Source organism: Hirundo rustica, chromosome 1 (assembly GCF_015227805.2).
Source record: "Hirundo rustica isolate bHirRus1 chromosome 1, bHirRus1.pri.v3, whole genome shotgun sequence".
In the NCBI taxonomy this organism is placed as follows: Eukaryota; Metazoa; Chordata; class Aves; order Passeriformes; family Hirundinidae; genus Hirundo; species Hirundo rustica.
The window spans coordinates 75,578,121-75,603,171 of NC_053450.1; the positions used below are offsets into that span (position 1 = coordinate 75,578,121).

At 43.3% G+C, this 25,051-nt stretch overlaps 1 protein-coding gene across 4 annotated transcripts; it reads left to right on the forward strand.

The window, feature by feature from the left end:
* Positions 1-2,242: 2,242 nt before the first annotated feature.
* Positions 2,243-24,504, forward strand: OTULINL (OTU deubiquitinase with linear linkage specificity like). Of its 4 annotated transcripts, none has more exons than XM_040065444.2 (9): positions 2,243-2,344; positions 15,162-15,321; positions 15,430-15,461; positions 15,566-15,657; positions 17,755-17,904; positions 18,718-18,846; positions 20,982-21,254; positions 21,919-21,976; positions 22,345-22,455. In XM_040065444.2, the coding sequence occupies exons 2-8, from the start codon at positions 15,242-15,244 to the stop codon at positions 21,973-21,975; spliced, it is 813 nt and encodes a 270-aa protein (XP_039921378.1). In that variant the 5' UTR covers positions 2,243-2,344; positions 15,162-15,241; the 3' UTR covers position 21,976; positions 22,345-22,455. The 4 variants fall into 4 exon arrangements, with proteins under 4 accessions (XP_039921378.1, XP_039921384.1, XP_039921366.1 ...); XM_040065450.2 differs by having other exon boundaries at positions 21,919-22,021; positions 22,345-22,445; XM_040065432.2 differs by lacking the exon at positions 21,919-21,976 and having other exon boundaries at positions 22,345-24,504.
* Positions 24,505-25,051: the final 547 nt, after the last annotated feature.

The following is a 25,051-nucleotide window of genomic DNA, read 5'->3' on the forward strand; positions in this document are numbered from 1 at the left end:
CTGTGAAAGAAACAGCCTTTCAGTTAGCTGCTATTTCCATTTCTGCTGTTGATCCCAGCTCAGGCCTGGATCTTGCTTGCTCTCTCCAGGATTATCCTAACCCACATTCAGCTGACAGGAACAGCACACACAGACCAGCCCAACAGTGCAGAAGGGTTGTGTGTTACCTGGCTCAGTCCTACAGTGGTGTATGTATCCAGCATGAAGGAGGGAGGCAGGAAGAGGCTGTCCCATCTCACTCGCAAGGAGGAGACAACATACTCCTGCCAAAGCCTGCAAACGGGCAAAGGTCCTAGAGAGCTCTTTGTGACTCAGGGAAGAGGTCCAGAAAGAGCTTAAGCAGAAAGAAAAGGCAGTGTGGACAGTGTTAGTTTAAAAAAGTCTCTCAAGAGGTTTCAGGTAAGTGATTTCTGATTGATTGATTGATTGATTGATTGCTTATACCAGGGCTTATTCCCACGCATAGAGTCTCAAGGCCATGCTCCAGATTGCACTGAAGTGCTCAATAAATGCACGGAGGAGAGAGCAGAGAGCCATGAAGGGGGAAGGACTCACTGATACAGGGGTTGGTCTGTAGCATTTGTACTGTACACTTCATTTCTCTCCTCTGATGAGTCAGCAGCCAGATAAACATTCACTTTCAAGTCTGCCTGCACAAAGAAATCACCAATTAAATCCTAAGATCTTAACACAGGTTAAGAGAAGGCAGAAAGACGCAAACCTGGATTTAGCTGCAATGCTAAATCATTTTCTGCCACCAACACTGGCTTGCCCAAGGCAAGAAAAAAGCCGGAAAGGGAAGCTGAACCATGTGATAACTGCAGACAAGATGTGGAAATGAATAAATTCCAGCCACCTTTGAGCCTTGGCAGGTGGATGCCTTGTGAGCTAGATCCTGGCAGCATCTCTCTCAGCTGCAGCTCCTGAGACACAGATACATTAAACACAGTCTGCGAGTCCAGACAGAAAGCACCAGGTAACCGACGCTGTGGAGGGGCACAGAGGTGGCACTGAGGGAATTTTTTTTTTCCAAATGGATTTTTTGATGGAGCAGCACACAGTGCTGCTTACACAACTGACAACTTTAGGCCTCTTAAGTCAACTATTTACTTTTGCTATTTTTAGCTGGGTTTTAAGCCTAGATTTTCTTTTACTTGGATAAACGTGTCTATGGCTTTCTGTGAGTGCATCTAAGTGACTGCTTGGCACACCAGTATTTAGCAAGTTTTGACTATTTTGTTCCTTGCCCGGATGAACTGAGATGGAGGGAGAAATGATCATGCCAGGTGATACAAATCTCTTCACTGTTTCATGAAAAGTTTTGATCTTCAACCATTTTAAGATCCTGTAATATTTTAGGGAAAAGAACCCAAACAAACCCCAATAACAAAAGACCGTGTGAGTTTGTCTTGGCTCTGGACTGGAGCAAACTGCTTGTAACTCTGTAAAAGATTTAAGGCCTTGTTAGGACCATCACAATTCCTTTCTGGTTTTTCCTGCAAAGTCTTTAACAAGATGGAAGAAAGCTGTTCTTTAATGTGTAACCAGAAAAAAAAGTACACTAGTCTATGCAAATTCTCTACATACCTCTGGGAGAAATGACACATAAAGCTCTATTATAAAGGAACGTACCTGGCAAAGGGGAATTTCTTTTTGGATGAATGCACACCATCTTCTTAGAGTGAATTGGTGAGGAAATCTACATTTAATGATAGGGGAAAATTCAAAACCAACCAATAACTTCAAAGTTGTTAAGCTGTGTTTGCATTTAATGGCTGTATTTCAAACAGATGATGATGGTGTTGGTCTCCATTCAGGGAACTAGAAACCCTGGAAGCGTTTCAGGCATTCCCATCCCTAGAAAAGTTCAGCGCCAGGCTGAATGGGGCTTTCAGCAATCTGGTCTAGTGGGAAGCGTCCCTGCCTATGGCAGAGGGTTGGAACTAGTTGATCCTTGATGCGCCTTCCAGGCCAAACCATTGCATGATTCCACGCTGCTGTAAAATGTAGAACAGCGTAGTGTGGCACCCAAGCACAAACTGTGTGTCACTGGCGGGGGATCGGCAGGGCTTGCTGGGGGATGGAGAACTCCGCTGGGAGGAGGCCGAGAGACGGTGACAGGGCTTATCCCTCCTCCCCGGCTCCCGGGCACGGCCGGGCGGGACCGGGAGCGGGAGCGGGCTCGGGATGGGGGCGGCCCCGCGGGATCCCCGCCCCGGGCGGTGCCGGCGCTGCCTTTGCAGCCGCGTTGGGTCCCGGGGAGGCGCCGGAGGAGAGCGGCGGAGCGGCTGAGGCGCGGCGGGGCTGGGGGCGGTCTCGGAGCGTCCCCGGAGCGGCGGCCAGGGTTCGGCTTTATTCATTTATTTATTTATATGTTTCTTCATTTTTCCCGTTTTATTTTCCACTTGACTCTTCGGGGGCCGTTTTCCAGAAGTGGCGGCTCCCGGAGAAAGCTGCTCCTGAGGCCATCCCGGCGGGACTGCCAGGGTGTGCCCCCCGCCCGTGCGGGCCGCGGCACCGCCTGGGCAGAGTGCGGGGAAACGCCGGCAGCGCCAGCGGGGCTGAGCTGCCCTGGGGCTGCTGTGTCCCGAGTGCCGGGAGTGTCACCAGGGCTGAGCTGCCCTGGGGCTGCTGTGTCCCGAGTGCCGGGAGCGTCACCGGGGCTGAGCTGCCCTGGAGCTGCTGTGTCCCGAGTGCCGGGAGCGTCACCGGGGCTGAGCTGCCCTGGAGCTGCTGTGTCCCGAGTGCCGGGAGCGTCACCGGGGCTGAGCTGCCCTGGGGCTGCTGTGTCCCGAGTGCCGGGAGTGTCACCAGGGCTGAGCTGCCCTGGGGCTGCTGTGTCCCGAGTGCCGGGAGTGTCACCAGGGCTGAGCTGCCCTGGGGCTGCTGTGTCCCGAGTGCGGAATTAGCGCGGGGTCGTGCTTGTAAAGCAGCAGCGGGCGCCGCTTTCGTCTCGGGTGTTTGGCCGGGCTTTGGCTCTTTGTTTCGGGGGCGGGTTTTTTTGTTTTTTTTTGTGGTTTTTTTTCTTCTTTCTTTTTTTTTTTCCTTACTGTGTCCGGTATGAATTTATGTGTTGCAGACTGGCTTGTATTCCCATCCGAAAGATGAAGGTTTGGGATAAAGGGGCTCATAAATGCAGGTGTGATTCAGGGGGACCCAGGAAGGGGCCAGGTGCAGGTGGTGCTCGGTGTCAGGCATGGCTGAACATGATCCACGTGTGTCCAGGTGGCCAAGAATGCCAGTGGTATCCTGGCCCGCAGCACCAGGGTGATGATTGTCCATCTGCACTCAGCACTGCTGAGAGCACACCTCAAATCCTGTGTCCAGTTCTGGGTCTCGCTCTGCAGTACAGACATTGAGGTGCTGGACTGTGTTCAGAGAAGGGCAGCAGAGGTGGTGAAGGGTCTGGAGCACAAGTCCCATGAGGAGCAGCAGAGGGAGCTGGAGAAAAGGAGGGTCAGGGGTGACATTTTTGCTCCCTACAACTACCTAAAGGAGGTTGTAGCCACGTAGGGCTCAGTCTATTCTCCCAAGTAACAAGTCATACCAGAAGAGATTTAGATTAGATATCAGGAAAAATTTCTTCACTGAAACGACGTTCAGGCATCACAACAGTCTGCCCAGGGAAGTGGTTGAGTCACCGTCCCTGGAGACACTTATTAGACACGCAGATGTGGCACTTGGGGACATGGTTAGTGGTGGCCTTGGTGGTGCTGGGTTAACAGCACTACTTGATTAGTTAGACTTGATTTTAAGGGCCTTTTTCAACCTACATGATTCTGGGATCCCTTATGTCACTGAGAAATGGTCTTTTAGACTGAGGATGTTGTGCCCTACCAGCTTGCTTTTCTGCCGTACATTCTGTGATACATTTCTGCGTTGATGGTTACTCATCCAGCTCCCATTTTGCACTGTCTTTCTTACTAAACCAGCTTGTTTTCTCTTTGGAGGAGCTGTGCGAATTGAATGCAGCTTATACTTTCATTTTTGCAGAGCTGAAGGAACCAGATTTCTGTGGTATTTAGTGAGTGAGTTCAAGCTAGCACGGTGCTACCTGCTCCATTGCTAATACGTGCAAGCACCGTTATTCCCACTTCCGTCCTCTGGCCTGCTCCAGTTTCAGCAAGTGGTGAAACAAAGAAGCAAAATATGTGAAACAGGAAGTAATGACAGGCTAAGAAAGCTTTTTTGTAGTCACTCAAGTGTGCTTCTTTAGGAATTTCATTTCTTTGCTAGTGGACAGATAATTTGATTAGAAACTGAGGGGGGGTCTCCTTATGGTAAGAGGAGAAGATGCCATTTTCCTGTCACTATAAAACGCTCCCAGGCGAAGGGTGTTAGAATTGATTTTGAAGGGACGAAACAGCATGAAAATGCTGGTCAGCAGTTAAATCTAAGTGCTTTTATGGATAAGTATCTGTATTTGGAAATGAAAAAAAAAAAATGTAGTTCTGAGATTTTTTTTGCCATTTTGGCATTATAAGGTTTTTTTGTTTGTTTGTTTGGGTTTTTTTTTCATTTTGTTTAACTATTTGGAACGTGTTGCCTGCCTAGGTGGTGTTCATTTCCCATTCAGCATCAAGACTTTCTGTCCATCTTGCTTCTTAGGTACAGTTTCCAGTTGAATCTTCAAGTCTTACCTACCAAGGATCAGACAACAAACACTAAAGGGTTTTTCAAAAATGTATGCAGCTTTTCTTGAGCTGAATGTTTGAAAATGTTTGATCTTGTGTGACTACCCAGGCAAGTGAGTTTGAGATTTCAGAAATACCTCTGCTGAACCTCCTGACTCCACACAGCTGAACTGTGGGAGTCATGGTGCCAAACTGTCCTAGGGGAGATGATTATGGTTATAATTTACTTGTTTTAAAAACACAGGGAATAACCAGTGCTCAGGAGTCAAAAGGTAATATAATTATACTGCTTTTATTACACTTGCATAACTAAATTTGAGTGTGATTAGAATGGCAGAAGGTTTACCTTTAGGAGCTCCTTAATCTCCTCTTGTTTTAGACTGTGAATTTATATATTTTTTAATCAACTTTGGGCTCCTAAGTCATATTCTAATGGCATTTTTATGGCAGTCTGACTTCTAAAAGAGTTATAGTACTCTTTAAAGTGAAACACTGATCTGAGCTGCTGTCTGACATCTGGCCCTGAATCACTTCAGGATCTGTTTTCTGCTTTGATGGAGTTTGGGAATGCTCGATGAACACAGGGCATCCTCCCCACACTCCTGGGGGGATGCAGCTGGTGTGGTGCCAGCGTGTAGGAGGAACAGGGAACTTTGCCCATGTGCTCCATTGCTGGGATTCCCAGCATAGCAGATGCCAGTTCCTCAGTGCATGGCTGCAGTACTCTGGATCAGATAACAATGCTGTACCTCTCAGAAAGACAGGGAAACAGCTACTTATTAGTGAAAAAAGTCAGAGTTTCATGACAGAAAACATGAGTTCCGCCTCTTCTTCAGATGCAGGCAGCAATGTAAAAGCAGTCACTGGCAGTTTTAAGAGGGGAGTTTGTTGCTAGGGATCTTGTACCAGTTCTGAGATGTTAGTTTAGTTTGTATATTACAAAATTTGGTTTGATGAAAAGTTTGATTTTTCCCATGAACAGTATAACTCATGGTTGGACTATCTTTTGCCTAATAACATAAAAACATAAAACATTAAAAAAAAAAAAAAAAAAAAAAGGGAAAAAAAAAAAAAAAAAAAAAAAAGGTTGTGTCCCAACATAAATGAGGACAGAGAGGAAATATGTCCACTTCTTGAGAGGGCTCCAGTGAAGGACAACATTGTAAAATACTTCAAAACTTCTACAGCTTCCTTCATTAATTTTCTGAGATATTTTGAAGTCAGCATCTGTCTTGGTTTGAAAAGACAGGTATCTGCTAGGGAGAGGCAGGGCCTCTCTAGGAATGGGGAATTCCAATCCCTTCCCTCCAAGTTATTATAATTTACAAGATTAAAAAGGCTTTTCAGTCAGAGCTATGGGGAAAGGAATAACAGTCCTTTACTAGTAAATATAACAGGACAAACAAACAACAACAGCAATAATAATAATAATAAACAGAACCAAGAACCCCGAGGGGCTTTGTCTCACAAGTCCCGGGCAGTCCGATCTCTTGAGACCCCGAGAGCACCAAGCTGAAACGGTGGAAAAACTCCAGTGCTGATGGCTGGAAAGGGTGGGTTGTCCCGGCAGGCAAAGTGAGCAGTGCTGGAGAAGGTGCGGTGGCTGGACAGGGGCGGACCCAGCTCCAGCAGGGCAGGCGAGGAGCTCTGAATTCCTGGGCACTCCAGCAGATGACAGAATTCCCAAGACCGGACCCTCTGTTAACAGTGGACTTCTCACGCAGCCAGCAGTCACCCACCCATCCTCTCCAAAACCAAGAGCAGAAGAGACCATCCTCAGCTCCCGGAGCCCCCGAGCCTTTCCCTCCCCTCCAAACTAAGTGTTATACTTCTTTTGTGTGGGTCAAGTACCCTTTAAGCATTAGTATTTAGTCTCTTAGCAACTTATGGGGGGAAAAATTCTATAGAAAAACTTAACCCCCAACAGCATCTTTTGGTTTCTTTTCAGCCTTACGCTGTGCTTGTAGCTTCTTCCCACTGTTTCAGTGTATACACTTCAGACATTTTTGGCATCCTCAAGATCCAGACCCAAAAGCTTGGGATTTCTCTGTAGCGTATGGGGACATGCTGGAAGCTCCTGGCAGAGAGAGGAAGTGTGTCTCTAGCTCCTGTCCCCACGTCACCAGTGAGGACAGATGCCACTGCGTACCAGTGCAAAGGGATGTGTCAAGCAAGGCGACTTGTACTGCGCACACTTTTCTTTCCACAAACGTTTTTCTGAGCAGAATGCTGTAGAAAGAATGCTGCAGAAGACGTGTTGTCTTATTTGAGCCGTATTCTCTGATGGTGGAGAGTTAAAGGTGTGGCAAGATGTGCCTGTATATGCTCAGTCTTTGGTCCTTTCCCTAGTTCTACTCATGGTCTTCAGCAGGATCCCGTCTCAGGTGCCTTGTCCATACATAATATGTTGCTGAGGTTCTCCACATACTTGAAGTGTTTAGCGTTTATGTTTCCAGGGCAGGGTAGTCATGTTGGGTAAATGATGCTATGAAGGTAAGAAATGTGTACCTTAGCATCACTAGTACCTTGATAGGACGTGGTGTCTGTGAGGCTTTGGCCATCATCAAGTCTGCCCTTGTATCCGTGCAGCAAAGCAGCATCAAGGCAAGGTGCTTGGTGCTGTCCCAAGGTCAGCTCCCACCAGGGAAACCACAGAATGGCCTGGCTGGAAGGGACCTTACAGACCATCTGGTTCCAGCCCCCTGCCAGGCACAGGGACACCTTTCACTAGACCAGGTTGTTCACAACTCCATCCAACCTGGCCTTGAACACTTTCAGTGATGGGACAACTATAGCTTCTTTGGGCAGCCTGTCCCAGGGCTTCACCAGCCTCACCATGAAGAATTTCTACCTAATATCTAACCTAAGCTTGCCCTCTTTCAATCTAAAGCCATCACTCCTTGTTGTGTCACTAAATCCCTTTGTAAAAACTCCCTCTCCATCTTTCTTGTAAGCCCCTTTAGGCACTGGAAGGTGCTATAAGGTCTTCCAGGAGCTTTCCAGGCTGAGCAACCTCAGCTCTTTTAGTCTGCTCTCATAAGAGAGGTGCTTCAATCCCCCTGATCATCTTCATAGCCTCTTCCATGGACCTTGCAGCATTGGGTCCACATCCTTCTTATGCTGGGGGTCCCAGAGCTGAGTGGAGTCTCACTACAGTGGAGGGCAGAATCACCTCCCTCAAATGGTCAGCAAATTTTAATTGCCAAGCTTGTGCAAAATCAGTCTGTTGCAAACTTAAGTTTGCAAACTAAGATGGGTTCAGGTCCATCTGTACAACGAAGAGAAGCCCTACCCATTTTCCCCAGTTCTGCTCCGAGCACAGCACCACGCCAGGGCCTTGTTTGCGAGCAGCTTGGAGATGTGTTTATTGTCCTTCAATTCTGGTTTCATTTTGGGTCATTTCCTGCGTATGAATTTCAACAGTGATGTTCTTGCCAAAGGCCAAGGCCTTAAAAATAGGGGGATTCATACAAATGAAGTACTATGCAGTACTCTGTATCTGATTTTCTTACTTTCGAAGTGAAAGTACATTGTGCCTCTACAAAGTGCCAGACGCTCAAAAAGAGCTCAGTATGCAAGATCACACTTAATTAAATTTTACAGGGGTGCATGATTTGTATTTTATTTAGTCCTTGCCACGTAACTGTCTGGTTTTTAGGTAGTTTATGCAAATGCAGAGGTGTCAGGGAGCTGTGGTCTCTTGATCCCTGCAAGTGATGTCTAGAGTGCTTTGCTTGAAACTTCTCTTGCATCTGAATGTGTGCAAAAATACCAACTGTGCATTAGTAATGAAAATAATGACAGTGATATTACTATGCATAATATTACTAATAATAATAACAATGTAGTTTAACAGGTAGAAAGAATTCACACAGAATATTTATTCTAACTCCTTGAATCATATTTTTATGAAATGTTTCTCTTAGCCATGACTTTGCTAATTACACTGAGCGATAACTTACATTTCAGTTACTATCTTGATGCAGTCAAATTTACCTTTCAGTATGCTTTTTTTTGTGTAATATTTTAGGCCAGAAGTACCTATTAAGGCACTCTCACAAAAAGGCAGAGGACTCCTGTGTTCTTGAGCTATTTAAAATATGCCAGTTTGAAAATGCTGCCCTTGAAATGATGACAAGAGAGCAGGGTTTAAACACTCCAGCCGCTTCTATACAAATACCATGAGCTCTGCAGAATAACACTGTAAGTTTTGGCTTTTGTCAGACTGGACACTGAGAGGAAGAGGGGAAGGGATGCAAGGCCAGTTTCTGGCATTGCATTCAGAGTGATGGCTTTGATATTTTGCTTTCTTTGGTCTTGTTTCATACTTCTCATCTGTCTTGAAAAGAGGGCAAGACACAAGTAAAGCTCCCTAGCAAACAGAAAACATTTCTGGAATAACCTCTGCACATACCTGCTGAGGAAGCATGGGGTTTGTGGTCTGATGCACCACCAGGAGGTATGAATCATTCGTGGTTATTAATAAAACTATATGTAATTACTAATCCATGTGAAAAATACACAGCTCTGCACTGTCTGCACACAGAATCAGTTATGCTCAGGAGAGGGCCATGCTCTGAAGACAGACACAAAATCTGTGTGGAGTGCAGCAGTCAGACCCTGTAAAGACATGGGAATGTTGAGCAACGTCAATGTAGTTTGGTGAGATGGGGCTGGCTTTCTCCTTGGACAATAAACAAGCTCAGAAGAGTTGATGTTTGTTTGTTTGTTTGTTTGTTTGTTTGTCATGGGTTACTTGATCCTGCTGTTTTTCTGGATATCAGTTGGGACAACTTGTTATCAACAGGTAGCTTAAAATTCCTTGGACTGTCCTGTGCTGTGTGCTTACACAAGAGCCAGGGGCGCTTCCTGCGCCAGGGAACCCCAGGAGTGGGGCAGCTGCCACTGGACCTCTGCCTGGAGAGACCAGGAGGGATGCTGCCTGTGGTATCCCCAGCCCCCTGGGCACCTGACCGTGCAGCCTTGGAGGGTGGGGTGGTTGGTGCAAGTCTTGTGCTGTTTAGCAAACAAGATTTAAAAATTTGGAGGAGGAAAATTACTGTTATTGCCAAGTAAGACTTATCTTCTCCCCCTAACCAGGTTTCAGTTATCTAGACATATCAACATAAAGTCCCAAGGTATTTATACTTGTCAGCTGCACTTAAGATGTTCAGGAGGAAATTGTTTCCTTTATTCTGTCAGTTTGGATTCAGCATGGAAAAAGAAAAAAAAAAAAAAAAAAAAAGCATTTTGAGAATTGTGAAACAACCATGAGTGGCATTAGGGATGACTCAATGTGCAACTCTGCAGCAGGCAGAATAAGAATTCTTAGAGTGGGCTTCTTTCAAATAATAGATTTAGTGCATTTACGTAAGTTCTGTTTGAAGTGTACAGGCATTAAATAGCAATTCTGAATGGGAACAGATTTTTTTCCACATTAAGAAAAAAACAGTAGCAGAGATTTCAGAGGCTCCTTCTTTAAAAGGAGGTTATTTTTTCTTTTTCTTTTTTTTTTTTAATAGGAATAAGAGTTTTAGAGAGATTCATGTTTTTTTAATGGCATGAAATGTTTTTCATGTGTTTCTCATCCAGTATTCTGGACTGTAAATTCTCAGAAGGCTTCTGTCATGTTTTTTCTTACTTAAATGGGAGTGGAGCTAAGGATTATTCATCTGAAGGTCTTGGATGAAGCACCCTGTGCCTTAAAAAGGAAGCTGAATTGTAGAGGAAATGAAGAACTGAATTTTCCTTTTGTTCTCATAGGCATTTGTAGAGAGAAAATGGTATGTGCAGGCTAAGGCATGCAATAATATCTTGATTATATAGCAGAAATTGGTTTTGTAAAGGTGATTCTAGCAGGGCACATTTTAGATAATCACCCTGTAGGTAAGAACACATTATGGTTGTTGCTGCACAGTAGGAATAAGTACGTGTCACAATGGGATAGATGCATTAACACCAGCAGTTCCTCTTGATGATCAGGTAGTCTGAAGAAGGCTGCCAGCTCTATATTCTCTGTATTTTTTCTTAAAAAAAGACTGAGGGAGCTAAGAGGGCACTTGGGACAGCCCTATGCAGAAGAGCTGTGTAAATAAAATCTTTCTTGCAACTGATGGGCTTCAGTGTTACAAAAACTATTCTGTTTTCTAGGTAATTGTGGGATTCTACTTATGGTTTGAGGCTGGAATTCTCATTTGTTTTTTGGGTTTTTTTGAGTAGAAGATATCTGATCAGCAGACATGGCTGAATATTTGATAAGTCACTGATGATTACCATCTTTGTAAATTATTTTCTTTTTCTTATTATACCAAGAACAGGTTTGTTAGAACAGGTGAATGATGCTAAACAAGTTGACATTGCTTTACTCTGTAAAGGAAGGGGTTTGTAATGAAATAGTTACTGAATTAAGCAGTGCTTCTGACATATCTTGGTATGTGTTTGATCTATTTTCAGTTTTGTTGGGGTTTGTTTTTTTTTTTTTGGTGCGGCACTTGCTGATATTAAACTGGGAAATCAAAGAATTTGTGATCTCTTGGCACCACTTAAAAAGGCATATTTCTCTCTTCTAAACTCTGATGGGATGTAATTTTTTGTAGGTATCGAATTTGTGTAATTAATATTTTTTCTGTGTCTTGCTCTTGGCTCATTCACTTGAGGTCTATGTACACGTGTGCACCATGCATCATGCTTGTGCCTGCTCTATAAGGGTAAGTTTGTTTGTTTTCCCTTAAAAGAGGGACTTACCCTCTTCTGTGACATACCTTGGTGCTGATGGTGTATGATCTGGAAAACAGCAAGGTGCAACAACGTGAAGAGGACTCTGCATGCACACCTTGAACACAGGCAGCCTTGGACATCCATGCCAAGCTTTTCATGTCTCTGTTGAGAGGTCTCCCTTCCTAGCTCTGCATCCAACAGAGGAGGGAGGAGGAGTGGTACAGGTGGGGCAGCATAAGGGCTGGAACAGAGGAATCCCCCATTCTGCCTCCCTCTTTGTGTGAGGCTGTACCTGCTTTTTGGGAGCTAGGAACATAATTTTGTGTGATGGGAGTATGAAACTTGGCCACTTTATGGTGACAAGTGCTATATCCTACTTTCAGTACCAAAAAGACGGTGACAAGGAATATCCTGAAAAGAAATCATTCTGTCAGGTCTTAATTTGGGAAGATGCGCTGTTACCTTTCTGATGGCCTTGTTCATGGTATGGAGAAAAACAGTAAAAGGTGATTGCACCATCAGGGCTGCTGGAATATTCAGTAATGCCTACACTGCTGTCTGCTAGTTCCCAAGCTGATCTCTGACATTTTGCATTTCGTTAAGGTGGCAGTCTCCAAAAAAGTTGTGAGGGAGTCAAATGTGAAGCAAATCTTTGGAGATTCTTCCTGGGTTACTTGAGAATGAGAAAGATGTTGCAGACATCTCTTACTTATCTTTTTTTCCTGGCTTTTTATTGTTGTGGTGGTTGTTTTCCTTCTGTGTCTCTCCTGCTGACTTTGAAGGGGGTAAAAGCTTAAGGCTTGGCACTAGCAGGGAGCTGATGTGGCATGAAAAGAAAACATGGTGTACCACTTGCTCTGTAAGATAAACACTGTTATCAGCTCCTACTCCAGCGCTGTTCAGCCTCTGAGCTGCCAAGTGACTGCATGGCAGAAGAGTCAGGCCTCCCTATCATGCTGATGCTCGCAGTCAGTGTTCAAGAAGATGGGAGCCCAGCAGCTGGTCACAGCCCCAACTGCTCCTGTCACTGCCTCCTGAGGAACAGGATGAATTGTGCCCATATTCCAGGGAATTAATTTGGTTTAAAAATCTGTGGGTTTATTTCACTCCCCCCACTAATGTGTTATTAATTTAATTGCTCTTTGAATTGATGGTTTCTGAAGACTTTTGGAAGGTGCAGGGAGGGGGGTGGCAAGATCTATTTTAAGCTTCTGCCTTCTTTAATTTATGTTCATGATGCATTTTTTCCAGCAGCACTTTGTGATCCAACTGCTACTTCTAAATGTCATTTACTTGAATAAAAAATGTAATTAATTTCTAAGTTTGACATAATCACTGAAAGTATTATCTGAATCACAAAGTGCTGTTTAAACAGCAGCTTTCCCATGACAGGAGGGAAAGTTCCTGAAGTCCAAGGTATGCTGCAATACAAGTGTAGCAAAAATACTCAAAATCACTTGTGTGCAGGTTTTTCCATCACCCATTAGGCTTTCTACTAGGGAAATACCCATCTATAAATCCCCCATATTAAATAAAAAATGGGTGAGCGCTATTTGGTTATCTGGTGTTCTCTGACACTGATTGGTGTTTCTGATGGAAATCAGTAAGCCTGTGCTTCCCAGCACTCCTTGAAGAGCAGTTGCTCGAGCACATGTTAACCATGTGCATTGAAAGAGAGCGTGTTGGACTCCAATAGTCTGAGGTTTTTTCAGGATTATTACCATCGAAAACTTTTCAAAAGATTGCTTGATTCAGTCTAAATAATGATGCAGAGCTCTCATCTTTCTGCCTATAAAAGGGGTAAGGGAAGAAATTTTGCGTTCATATGTATTTCTTGGTACTCCATGATGCAAAGTATGTCATTTTAACAGATGGACCAGCTCTTGATTTTTTTATAGAGCCAGTTTGTTCAAAATCAAATGTGGGAGTGGACCACATGGTCCTTTTAAGTAATGAAATGAAAGCCTGCTGCAACTTACCTTTGATACTGGATATTTAAATTGGTGTTAATTTCAATCATCACTGGTTTGCACACAACAGTGTAATTCCAGAATACCCTCTGATCCATGGGTTGAACATCTGTGAGCTATCAGGTTCCATTCTAGTGGACAGAAGGCTCAGTTATTCACAGTCCACTGAGGTGGTTTTTTTTTTCAATGCTGATGCCTTTATCCCAAAGAAGAGAGAGGAAAAAAAAAAATTGCAATTGCGTGATTCTGCTGGGATTGTCATTTCTCTAGGTAGAAGTTTGTGTGCTTATTGAGAATGTGCCTACCAGTGTCCCTCAGGAGGAAGTGGGAGTGTGTTTACGTGTGCGTGTGAGCTCTAAGTGGGAGTGTCTGGATTTTCTATGAAGTTTTCCATTTCCAAACCCTACAGCTGATGTTTTGTTGTCTGTTACTTGGCACCAGTAATAAACATTTTCTGGAGCTTCAGAACTAGCACCCCAACCCCACCTCTGATTACTTAAAATTTATTGACACTTTTTTATTTGCAGCTCTTAACCTGCCTTTAGTTCAGAGGAGAGACAAGGTCTGGGTCTCACCACCAGATGACTTGCATGCAACGTCTTGTAATAAAACTTCCTCAAACAACAGAATATTGGGAAAGGCCAAGTTTCAGCGGTGCACTGTATATATGCAACAGTGCTCATAAAAATGAGTGCATCACTGTTTATCTTGTTGCTAAGGTTGGAATCGATATGTAACTCCTTGACTGGATTGTTGTCCACAGTGCATGGGCTTAACTTACTTGGAAAACTTAAGCCCCTCTTAAATTTCCTGTTAAAGCCAGGAGGGACAGAAGTTCAGCTGACATAAAACTATGTGATATGAGTAATCCCGTCTGTAGGCTCCCTGGAGAAGGATCTTTTCAGCCTTCTCCATGGATGCCTTTATAAAATAAAGTGGAGTTCTTTTAAGTTTTTTTACTAAATCGATAAATAAGTGAGTAACAGAGCAGCTGTTCAGCGTGAGCTCTGGGAATTTCCTATATTCAGATTTCTTCCAGAGGACAAATTTCTCACTTAGGGAGCAGATATTGCCTTTGTCAACTGCTCAGTCTCCAGGCCCTCTCTCACTTGTGGGTCTTCTTATCAACCATAGACAACCATAACCTTCCCTAACCTTGTCTGCAGTGCCAGGGAAGTGACAGAATTTTGTCCTTATTTATGTCTGTGAAGAACAGTGAGCGTGCGTCCCCTCTGTGATGATCTCCTGAGGTTTCTACCAAATCCCTGGGGAGGATCTTTCTCTGGAGTTTTAAATTGACCCTAAACTTACCCAAATTGAGGCAGGAACTTTCCTTTAATTCCCCAGGCAGTCATATGATGCTTAGTCAGCTAATATTGCCCTTATATGGTCCATTTGTTGACTACAAGTAAAGTGCTACGAACCCCCGGTCTTTAAAGCCATGACTTAGAGACAAAATAATGACAGCACAGGTCTCTAGATCAGCACGTCCTGAAGTAAAAAAATAATAAATAATTTGGGGGTTCTTTTGTTAGTGAGCAGTGGGTTTGATACCAGTCTTCCTGTGGCTCCGTTGGTAACTATATATGTTCTTCGCTGTGCGCAGGAAAGTGCGGAAATGTGAACTGTGCACCCAAGCCCCTAGAAACTTGAAAAACTTAAGTATATAAATTATGTGTATTAAGTAAAATATATTAATCTTTTGCATGTCATGTTTTGTGTTTTCATTTGAAATGGTATCGTGTTTGGATGGTCTTTCTTTTTGCAAAAAAACAAACAGAAACAAGTACTTCAATATAGTGATAAGATTTCTCCGTCTCTCTTTTGATCCCTGTTTTAGGAAGGCATGAGGTGTGGTCCTGGAAAACAGCCAGCAAGGAATCCCTGTGTCTCCTGTGGCAGAAAGTGAAAGTGCAGCTAATGTTAAGCATGTCCTTCCTCGCTGCTCTTTTTTGGTATTGTAGAAGGCTTTACAGCTTTTTAGCTCAGCTGCTGAAACGGTAGGTTTTTATTACTCAGACTTTAATCTTTCACACTGTTGTTTATTTCAGTAAATACTGACCTTCCACACCTGCTCACTGACACCTGTTCTACCATTTATATTTCAGGTGGAGCAACTACCTTCAGAGGCAACTCATAAGTAAGTTTTTTGTTGTCACTCCACATTCATTAATCACCCTCGTAACTTCACTTTAGATGCACAACAGCAGAATGTAACTAATCTGTGAATCAATTTCAATTTAGGGAATCTCAGTGTGCTGCCAGAAGTTGATCTACTTGGTTATAGTGCAAGAGAATGGAAGGGAGAAACAAAGCAGGCCAAACAGATGAGGGAGGTAAGAGTTAAATTTTAATCTCTGCATAAGGACAGAGGAGAACCAGCACTTGGGAAAGGAATAGCACTCTCAGTGCAAACAGCTGCAGCAGCTATCAAAGCCTGCTACAGTGGCCAGTCAAATGGAAATCAAAAGGGACAGCATGAACACGGGTCTATGTAAAGAGTGCAGCAGTGCAGGTCAAAATGCAGATCAGGTTTTAGTCTTGTATATGTTCTGAATTCCCTCTTCTCTCACCAGTAACCCACACAGCGACCTTAACAGGAAAAATCATCCCCAGTGTGAAAGCCCAAATAATGTGGTCTTAGGTGCTGTCACTTGGCCAGCCTTTGATTTAAGGTAAAAACTCTTATTCCAGGGAGGAAGGAAGCACCACATCTTCCAAGCTCTGAAGCAGCCTTCCCCTCTCCAGCATCATCAGCTGCAGCTGGCGGCAGGCAGGGCAGGAGCTGGCATCCAACATGTGCCAGCTTGGGTGCTGCCCAGCAGGCTGGGAGCTGGGGTGCTGGATGGTGGCCATCCCATGCCTTTGGAGTCCTCTGCTCCAGCTCTGCACCCCAGCCCAGGTGCTTCTGTGCCGGTGTCTGCCCCTGCACAGGGCGCTGCTGGCAGGACAGGCAGTTCAACTGCACCAGTGTATTTGACATGTATTTGCTTTAGGTCATGGTATTGGAATCACAGGCCAAGTGCATACCAAGGAGGACTTAAAGGGTGAAAAGAAGCTGGTAAGGATAAACAGTAGTATAAAGGGTTTGTAGAAAAAAGATCGTTTTCAAAAAGCTGGAGTTGCATTCAAGTGATGAACAGAGGAAAAAGATGCAGTTTTGCCATGTTAAATGCGAGAACACAGCAGTGCCAAGAGTTCACAGAACAACACACAAGGCCAAAAGCTATTTGGAGGAGCATGTAACAAATGATAGCAAAACTTGTAATAAATTTACAAGCCCATACCGGGCAAAAAGCCTTTCAGAAAATCTATGAGCCTTCTGGATGACCAGACCTGAAAAGGAGACTCCTGTATATGAAGCAATCAGTTGATATCTGGTTACATCAGGTAGAAGTTGCCAGGGTAAGGAGCACATTTTAAGGATGAGGTCTTGTGAGATCCAGCAAAAGGATTGCCCCCAAAAGGAACAATCCCAAGTTTGTCTTCTCTCTCCCTCTCTCTCGCCTTGTCCTAGCTAAGCAGTCCCTCTTCTGTGCTGGCTCTCATCCTCTTTTGGATGTGGTCCACCTAGATGGTGAGCTGATAAAGCAGATCATCCAGAAAGAGGCTTCTCTGAGGCCTTCAAACTCGCTGGAGCAGCAGGAAACTCCTTCAGCAGAAAGAGTTTAATAGGCTTACCATCTTGGCTGATACAGTAAGAGTAAGGGGACAGAATGCAGCTGAGAAGTGGGGGTGGGTTGGGGTGAGGGAGTAACAGAGGATGGGGAATTGAGACCATCCTGCTGCCCCCTTCAGAAAGAAAACTGGAAGTGATGGAGCAGCCTGTGGGGCTGTAGAGTCCTCTGCCTAATTCTCTGCCAGTTTGTTGCTCAGAATTGTCTCAGCAAGGGCTGAGATGGCAGCCAGTGGTAATGCAGTGTGTAGCTGGACCACGGGCCGTCCGCTTCAGCACAGAGCTGCCAGATCTGCTCTGCCCCAGGTCAGTGTTGCACGATGGATTCGGGTCCATGTAAGGAGATGGTTTTGCCAAAAGGGTTCTCCAGGTACTCATTCCTGCCTGTTTGCTGCTGCATTTCACAAGTCAGTGCAAATTGTAAAATGGTTGAGGTTAATGCTGTTATGGCACAGAAATCTGTGCTGATCTGCTCTAATCTGGTTGACCATGTGAATGTTTACAGTAGCAACGGTGCAGAGACTTGAACGAGTTGCTGGGTTTGGAAAGAATGCAGAATCACTCTTAAGGGGCAGCGCTAGCCTAAGGTGTTTACAAAAACATGATGTTTAACATTTCTGTGTATATAAATCTTAAAAATATACTCTCTTGTTCCCCTAGCTCCCTCTTACGAGTAGTTTGAAATTGTCTTCAAACAACACTTTATTTTTCCAAGATTTAATATTTTTATTGCTAATTTTTCTTGGTCTCTTTCTAGGCATATGAAGAATTGTTTAGGAGCTGTCATATCAAATACCTGAGACAAGTCAGGAGGGACAACTATAGTGTAGTAAGAGCGGTGCTTTTTCAAATATTCAGCCAAGGCATTCCTTTTCCTTCGTGGATGAAGGAAAGAGATATAATGAAGGTAAAATTCATTTCCAAAATGAACACATTTTAGCTATCCATGCGCAGCAGAAGGAAGCTTTGTTCAGTGTGAAAAGTGATATGTTGGCTGTCAAAGTGGAGAATCATTATCAGAATTCAGAGAGAAGTTTTCCAAACACATCGAACTGCATTTAATTGAAAGACTGTCCCTGATCTAAATATACCAATGTGAATGTGTGTCTAAATAATGAAAAAAAAAGAAAAAAAAGTAAAAGTGGATGGATGAATGTTACTGCGTTCCTGCTAGATGTCATTCCCTTAACCCAACAGGTTATTTGAATCCTCCACATCCACGCAAAGTTCAGTGGCTCACTTGGGAGCTGCTGTGTTGCTGGAGCAGCAGGAATCCTGCCCTGGGTTCCAGGAGCTCTGGCAGGAGATAGTGGCAGAGAGGTGGGATCTGTAGCTTCTGCCTGTAGAGAAGCGTGTGCAGATTGGAAGGTGTCTGTAATCCTGAATACCTCACTGAATATGGAAGTATCCAGTTTTTCCAGAGTGTGGGTTATATATATATATATATATATATATATATATATATATATCTTGCTGAGAGCATATTTTCATGGTTTTTTTTGGCTGGCCCTGTTTTAAAAGTTTCTTAAGGACTTGGCAGTTAAGTGCATCCTCCTTTATAGCATTTGAATTGTAAGGTCCATTTTCTTTGTTGTTTGAACTGTACAAACAGCTGATAGAACCACATCATAAATTGTATGTGGACAAGTTGATATAACCTTATACTCTGCTTCTTGTTATGGTTATGATTAGCTTGCCTTTTGTTTTTTTTTTTTCCCAGCTCCCTGAAAAGCTTTTGTATTCTCAAGGTTGTAACTGGATTCAGCAGTACAGTTTTGGGCCAGAAAGATACACAGGTCCCAATGCCTTTGGGAAGTTGCGCAAATGTATGGAGGCGTTAAAGACAAATGTGAGTATCTAGGAAATGGTTGGGAGGAATAAAAGCCTTGAGAAATGGGTTCTGACAGAGTTAAGGAATTGCTCCTGGTGACACATTTATGGGGCAGTCAGCCTCCCTCCCAGGTTCAGACTGCTGAGTTGGTAGGGAGATCATGGCCTCTCCTGCAGGGAAATCCAGCTTTTGGTGATCCACTCAGCGTGGATCAGTACTCAGGAGTCCCCTGCAACTTAGTGAGGCCACCGTCCCCACAGCTAGTCCTTGCCATCAAGTGGCTTCTGCAGTATCTCATCATTTTGATTAAAAATAAACATGCTGTATGAGATGAGTCTGGATTCCCCCCCAGCTGGAAAGGAGCAAACAAACCATGCATTTTCTTCCAAAACTGTTCTGTTTTCTTTGCTTCTATCCCCATTAAATGTTCTAATTATCCATTTTTGCTATAATTTCTCTCTGTAAGCTTAAGCGCTTGATTGCAAAGACCTGTCAGCCTCTGCTGAGCCACCCCCTCTGCTCAGCATTGCCAGATTGCCATCATTCCCAACCCAGGACTATTCATTCTTATTTACATATTTAAAACTTGGCGAGATTTAGTAGCCCCAAAGCCTTCTGAAAGAGAGATAAAGAGTTGGCCTGTCAAGACCTTGCACCTTTCTTGAGCTCCTCTGGGGTTTCTGCGGATGTGCAGTGATAGTAATTGTTAATTAAAAAAAACCAGAAAACCAAAACCCCAAACAGACTAATTTAAGCTCTATCAACAAACCATTAGAAAGAAAAAGACAGAATTAAAATAGATTATTTGGTCCCTCACCTGCACCCTTGCTGTGCCAAAGTGACAGCTGCATCTTCTTGGGATGGGCCTGGCAGTTGATATGTGCAGTTATTTTGTTCTGGTTGCTCTTTGCATTTCCCAGTGTTGGGTTATCTGGCTTTCATTTTTACCTTGTTGTAGTTCTTTTAGCTGGTTAATGTACGAAGCATTTAATCTGCATTCTTAAGAAAAAAAAAAGTTTCGAGTCAAAAGAATGCATAAATCCTTACAATTAACAAATTATTTCAAAGCAACTCTGTGATGCATTATGCTACTACTGGGCATGAGGGATAGCTCCCAATTTAATTTTTTTTTTTGTAATATAAAGATGGCGTTCAGTGAGATAGATTTTTGCCTATTTTTACTAACAAGGTTCTTTGCTGCCTTTCCCAGCTCCATCGTTGCAGAATCATAGAATCATTTAGTTTGGAAAAGACCTTTAAGATCATCAAATCCAACCATTAACCCAGCACTAAACCATGTCCACAAGTGCTACATTTACACTTTTAAATATCTCCAGGGACAGTGACTCAACCACTTTCCTGGGCTGTTCCAATGCCTAACACTTCTGATGAAGAATTTTCTCCTAGTATCCAATTTAAATCTCCCCTGGCAAAACTTCAGGCCTTTTCCTCTTGTTCTGTGATGTGTTAGCTGGGAGAAAAGACCCACCCCCTACCTAGCTACCCCTTCCTTTTAGGTAGTTGTAGAGTGTGATAAGATTTCCTCTTCAGCCTTGTTTTCTCCAGGCTTAACAACTCCAGCTCCTTCTACTGCTCCTCATCCCCTTTGTGCTCCAGATCCTTCAACAGCTCCTCTGTCCTTCTCTGGACACACTCCAGCGCCTCAGTGTCCCTCTGCTAGTGAGGGACAAAAACTGGGCACAGGATTTGAGGTGTGACCTCACCATTGCTGAGTACAGAGGGACAATCACTGCCCTGGTGCTGCTGGCCACACCATTGCTGGTACAGGGCAGGATGCCCCTGGCCTTCTTGGCCATCTGGGCACGCACTGGCTCACGTTCAGCTGCTGTTGACCAGCACCCCCACTTTTCCACTCTTCTCCACTGGGCCGCTTTCCAGGCACTCTGCCCCCAGCCTGTAGCGCTGCCTGGGGTTGTTGTCACCCCAGCGCAGGACCCGGCACTTGGCCTTGTTGTACCTCAAACCATTGGTCTTCATCAGACTGGGGGCTGCTGCCTGCAAATGCTGTTGTGCCTGGGCTCTTTTGATTAACAGCAGCTTTACACTTAAACCAGGCTTCTGTTCCTGTTTTGTAATCTCTTGTGTTAAATAGAATTCTTAATAATTGTAATAATATTCTGTGTGCTTTCCAGTGGGCTGAAATAAGTGCTACGAGAGATTATGAAGAAAGAGGAAGCATGTGTAGCACACTGTTTTCTGATGAAAGCAAGGAATACAAACTATATGAGGCCATAAAATTCATCATGCTCTATGAAGTTGTTGAAGCCTATGAGCAGATAAAGAGCAGGGACGAACCCGTACACAACCTTTTTAGCCTTCTCTTTGCTCGTGACTCTTCATCTGATCCTCTGAGTTTCATGATGAATCATCTGAACTCCATAGGTGACTCTATTTGCCTAGACCAGGTAAGGATATAGATGAACACCAAATCACAAAAATTATTCCATCTTTGTAGTGATTAGGTGATTATGTCATTATATACGTCATCCATAATACCTGGCCCATTTTTTTTCCTTTGAGACGTGGGAAAGTGGACTCTGGGTAGCCATTCATTTTCCAGGAAAATAAAAAACCCGTAGTAAGGGTGGACCAGAAATAAATGCTACAGGCTAACAAGACAGAGTTTAGAACCGTAATAACTTTAGTATGTAAAACAGTTTTAGATGATGCTGTTTTGACCGGTTGTTTTGCTTTTCCTACCTGTTCCACTATGCCAAACCCTGTAGCATCGCTCTCTTTTCTTCCTACCCTTTTGGTTTTTGTGAGACCTAATGTCTATTAAGAGTAGGTAATGAGAACTCTACAATCACCTTTATAGGTTAAGGTTTTTGTTTCCTGTTTTATAATTAGTTCAGTGCTGACATCTAAACTCTTACACACTGCCCTTCCACAAATGGTTTCAATTTCCAATGGCTGAAATTCTTTTTTATAATCAATTTCAGTTATCAAGTCAATTGTTACGTGATGCAGTTGGGTTTAGGAGCAGTTTGATTATAACTGAACAAATTCTGCTCTGTCTGGCTATGCACAAAGATATGAACGTTTCCCAAACCTTTTTCCTTGATTAAGGAATCCATTGCAAGACGTATCAATGAAGATGCCAGTTCTCCAGTTTCATATATGTGAAGTACAAAGAAACTTTTTCCTTTCACTGCTGTGTTTTCCATATGTAGTAAGTGATCACAAGGTGGCAGGCTTCCCATTGCTTCAGGCTGTATCAGTCTCGGTAACAGCTGTTCCTTTCCTGTGAGCTGGCTTGGGAGCAGGTTATGTATGGTGTCGGGGGGAGGAGGAATGTTTCTCTCTACGTGCAAAAGAGAAGTGGCTGTTGGGAATGCCCTCAAACTTTTAATGTTCTTAGTTCACTAGGAAAAGGGCCTCTTTTGTTCCTTGTCTATTGTTTTGAAGCTAAATGACTTGCCTTAACTTGGATTATCTTCAGTTTAGTTTTCAAAGCCTAGAAATAAATGTCTTACAGACTTCCTTCATTTTTAGGTTGAACTGTTTCTTCTTGGATACTTACTTGAAGTAAAGATACGAGTTTACAGACTGCACAGGTTTAATACTGAGGAATTTCAAGTAAACTATCCGGATGAATACCGAAGGGAATGGAATGAGATTTCTCTCCTGACTGAGGATGACCGCTACTATCACATCCCCCTTTTCAGAACGTGAAGGACCCGTGACTTTTTTTCCCTTTGTATGTTTTAGTGAGTGACCAATTCCAGTGAATTAGGTTTCTAATCAGCAGGAGTAAAATCTTGGGAATGCTCAGTAATGATTACAAAATGATTTATGGGCTTATTGTGTAAACATTTTGCTTTCCCACTGCAGCTCAGTTCACCATCAGTCAGTCATAAAAACCATAAAATATATTGCTATACTGTCTGGGGCAAAAAATGTGACATTTGAGGGTTGTCAGACAAAAAATGGACAATGAAGGCAAAGGTTTCCCATTGCTAGCCTAAGGGTTTACTTTGACATCCATGGATGGGTTAAACTCAAGTGCCTAAAGCAATGACTGCCTTTCCCTACTCCTGAGTCTCTCTAGATGAATCACAGAGGAAGGAAATCCCGGGGTCCCCCAGTTTATATTCCATGCTATTTAACTTGCATTGAGTTGGGATGGGAGGATGTAAACTGGGGCCTCTGCACGGCTGCTTCAAATCCACTTGGCTTCCCTTGCTGCCGAAACACCTCTCTGCAGGGATGGGCAGAGCAAGCAGCTGCTGGCTGTACTAAACTTCCGACACGGGAGATTGAGCTGTCTGCACCCAGCGGTGATCCCTGAAGGTGAACAACTGTTACTCAGGGGGCAAAAAATCAACACACAGGAATACTGTGCCAGATGAATGGAAGATCTCCTGTGTAAGTGAGAAAAGTACATAGCTTTCTCCAAGGTGAAAAGGGCAGCGTTAGTAGGTCACACGCAACAGAGTCACACCCAGTAGCTGCATATGGCTTTGGTCAACTTGTAAATCATTTAAGGGCTGATTTCAACATCACCTGCCAAGATTCTCCTTGCAGTTCATCTGAGAAAGCTGTGCATGGAATACAGGCCAAAACACTGCATTTTCAGAAAATACTGATTTTCTATGCATTGTGTGAATTCAGCAGTGTTGCATGCATGTTTTATCTTTGGATTATGTATTAATCTTCTTGCCTAAGATTGCTGTCTTTAATTTGGACCTCTGTGTTTGAAGAAGTCTGTCCAGGGCAAGTAAATGAGATTTACCTTCCTACATGGAATATTTTGCTGTTAGTTTTCTATAAGAATCAATGTGTTTTAATTATTATAAAATAAGGGACCTTAACTTGAAGAAGTATTAGATCTCACAGAATATTTGTGAAAAGCTTACAATGCCACAGGCTAATGGTTGTATTGAAGAGGCTGGGATTTATTAAGAAACAAAGCCTCTCCTTTCCTTATCCTAGAGGTATGGGGACAGGCAGGTTTGTTTTTTTAAACCTGCAGGATAAAATGCAAGCCAGTAGCAAAAATGGGAGCAGGGCCTGCAGGCGCCAAAGCAGTCGCATGAGGTATCTTCATGGTAATGCTTGGAGTCAATGGAGAGTGCTCCGTTCCTTTGTGTAAAGGAAACCTATTTTATCCCTTATGCTCCTTTTATTTGTGTGTATATATATACATATATATTTATAAATACAAATACCTGAGTTCTGTATTGTAGCTGTTTTGTTTCCTGAAAGTTTGAGTTCAGTTTTGTTGAATGATTTGTAGATTTTAATTAAGAAGGCTTGATAGCTGTAGTACTTTCATCTCATCAAAACCTACATAGCAAGTACTTTTATTTATTTTAAAAAAAGGGTTTTTTCACTGAATGAAATAATTTTCCTATCTTAGATTTGGTTCTGCTCTGCATGGGGACAAGTTGTAATACCTAAGTATAGAGTATTGTTATCTATTTTGCATCAACAGGAACATTTACAGCTATAAATAAACTTGTCCATATTTTATTCTTGTTTTGGTACAAACAGACATACCATAAAGACATACCAGTGGGCTTTTTAATTATTTGCATAATATTTGGGTTTAGAAATACAAAAGCATTACAGCTGAGTGATAAATTGTGAAAACGTACATTTTTGTGATCTTGAGCATGTTAATAGCAGGGATGAATAAAAATCTAAAACAGACAGTGGAGTTTACTTCGGCAGTTTGGATGTTTGCATCTGAGCCAGGGCTCTCTGCCTTGTCAGTGGAAGGCAAGGGCACATGGACAGCCAGAGGGGTGGATCTCTAAAAGGGACTGGTTCTCTTCACTGACTGTAGTGGGAGCTGGCGGTGAGCAGCATAAATCTCTCTGCTCTAGATATTTGAAGTTAGGTGATGCTAATGTTGTCCCAAGAATCCAGAAAGGACATACAGAAACAGATCTGCTGGCTTACCAGGTGTCACAGGTGCCAGCCTGATCATGCCAAGAAGAGAAATGGGAAGTGAAAGCAGAGGAGCTTCAGGGGAGGATAATCACAAGTCTGAGAGATAAATGCAGAGAGGATCATAAGAAACACTGTGACAGGTTTGGGGCTGCACTGAGTTTTAACCAGGTTCTCTGAGAATATATTTTACATATCTATAAATAAAAAAATAAATATCTGTTTACATATTAATAAATACATGTATGTACATATATATACAAATATGCTTGGGAATGTGTGTAAATAAGAAAAATCCACTAAAAAG

Coding starts and splice junctions, on each gene's coding strand:
- OTULINL (XM_040065432.2), top strand. CDS start 15,242: ATGTTAAGCATGTCCTTCCTCGCTGCTCTTTTTTGGTATTGTAGAAGG. Junction 15,462..15,565: donor CCTTCAGAGGCAACTCATAA/GTAAGTTTTTTG, acceptor ATTTCAATTTAG/GGAATCTCAGTGTGCTGCCA. Junction 17,905..18,717: donor AGGAAAGAGATATAATGAAG/GTAAAATTCATT, acceptor TTTTTTTCCCAG/CTCCCTGAAAAGCTTTTGTA.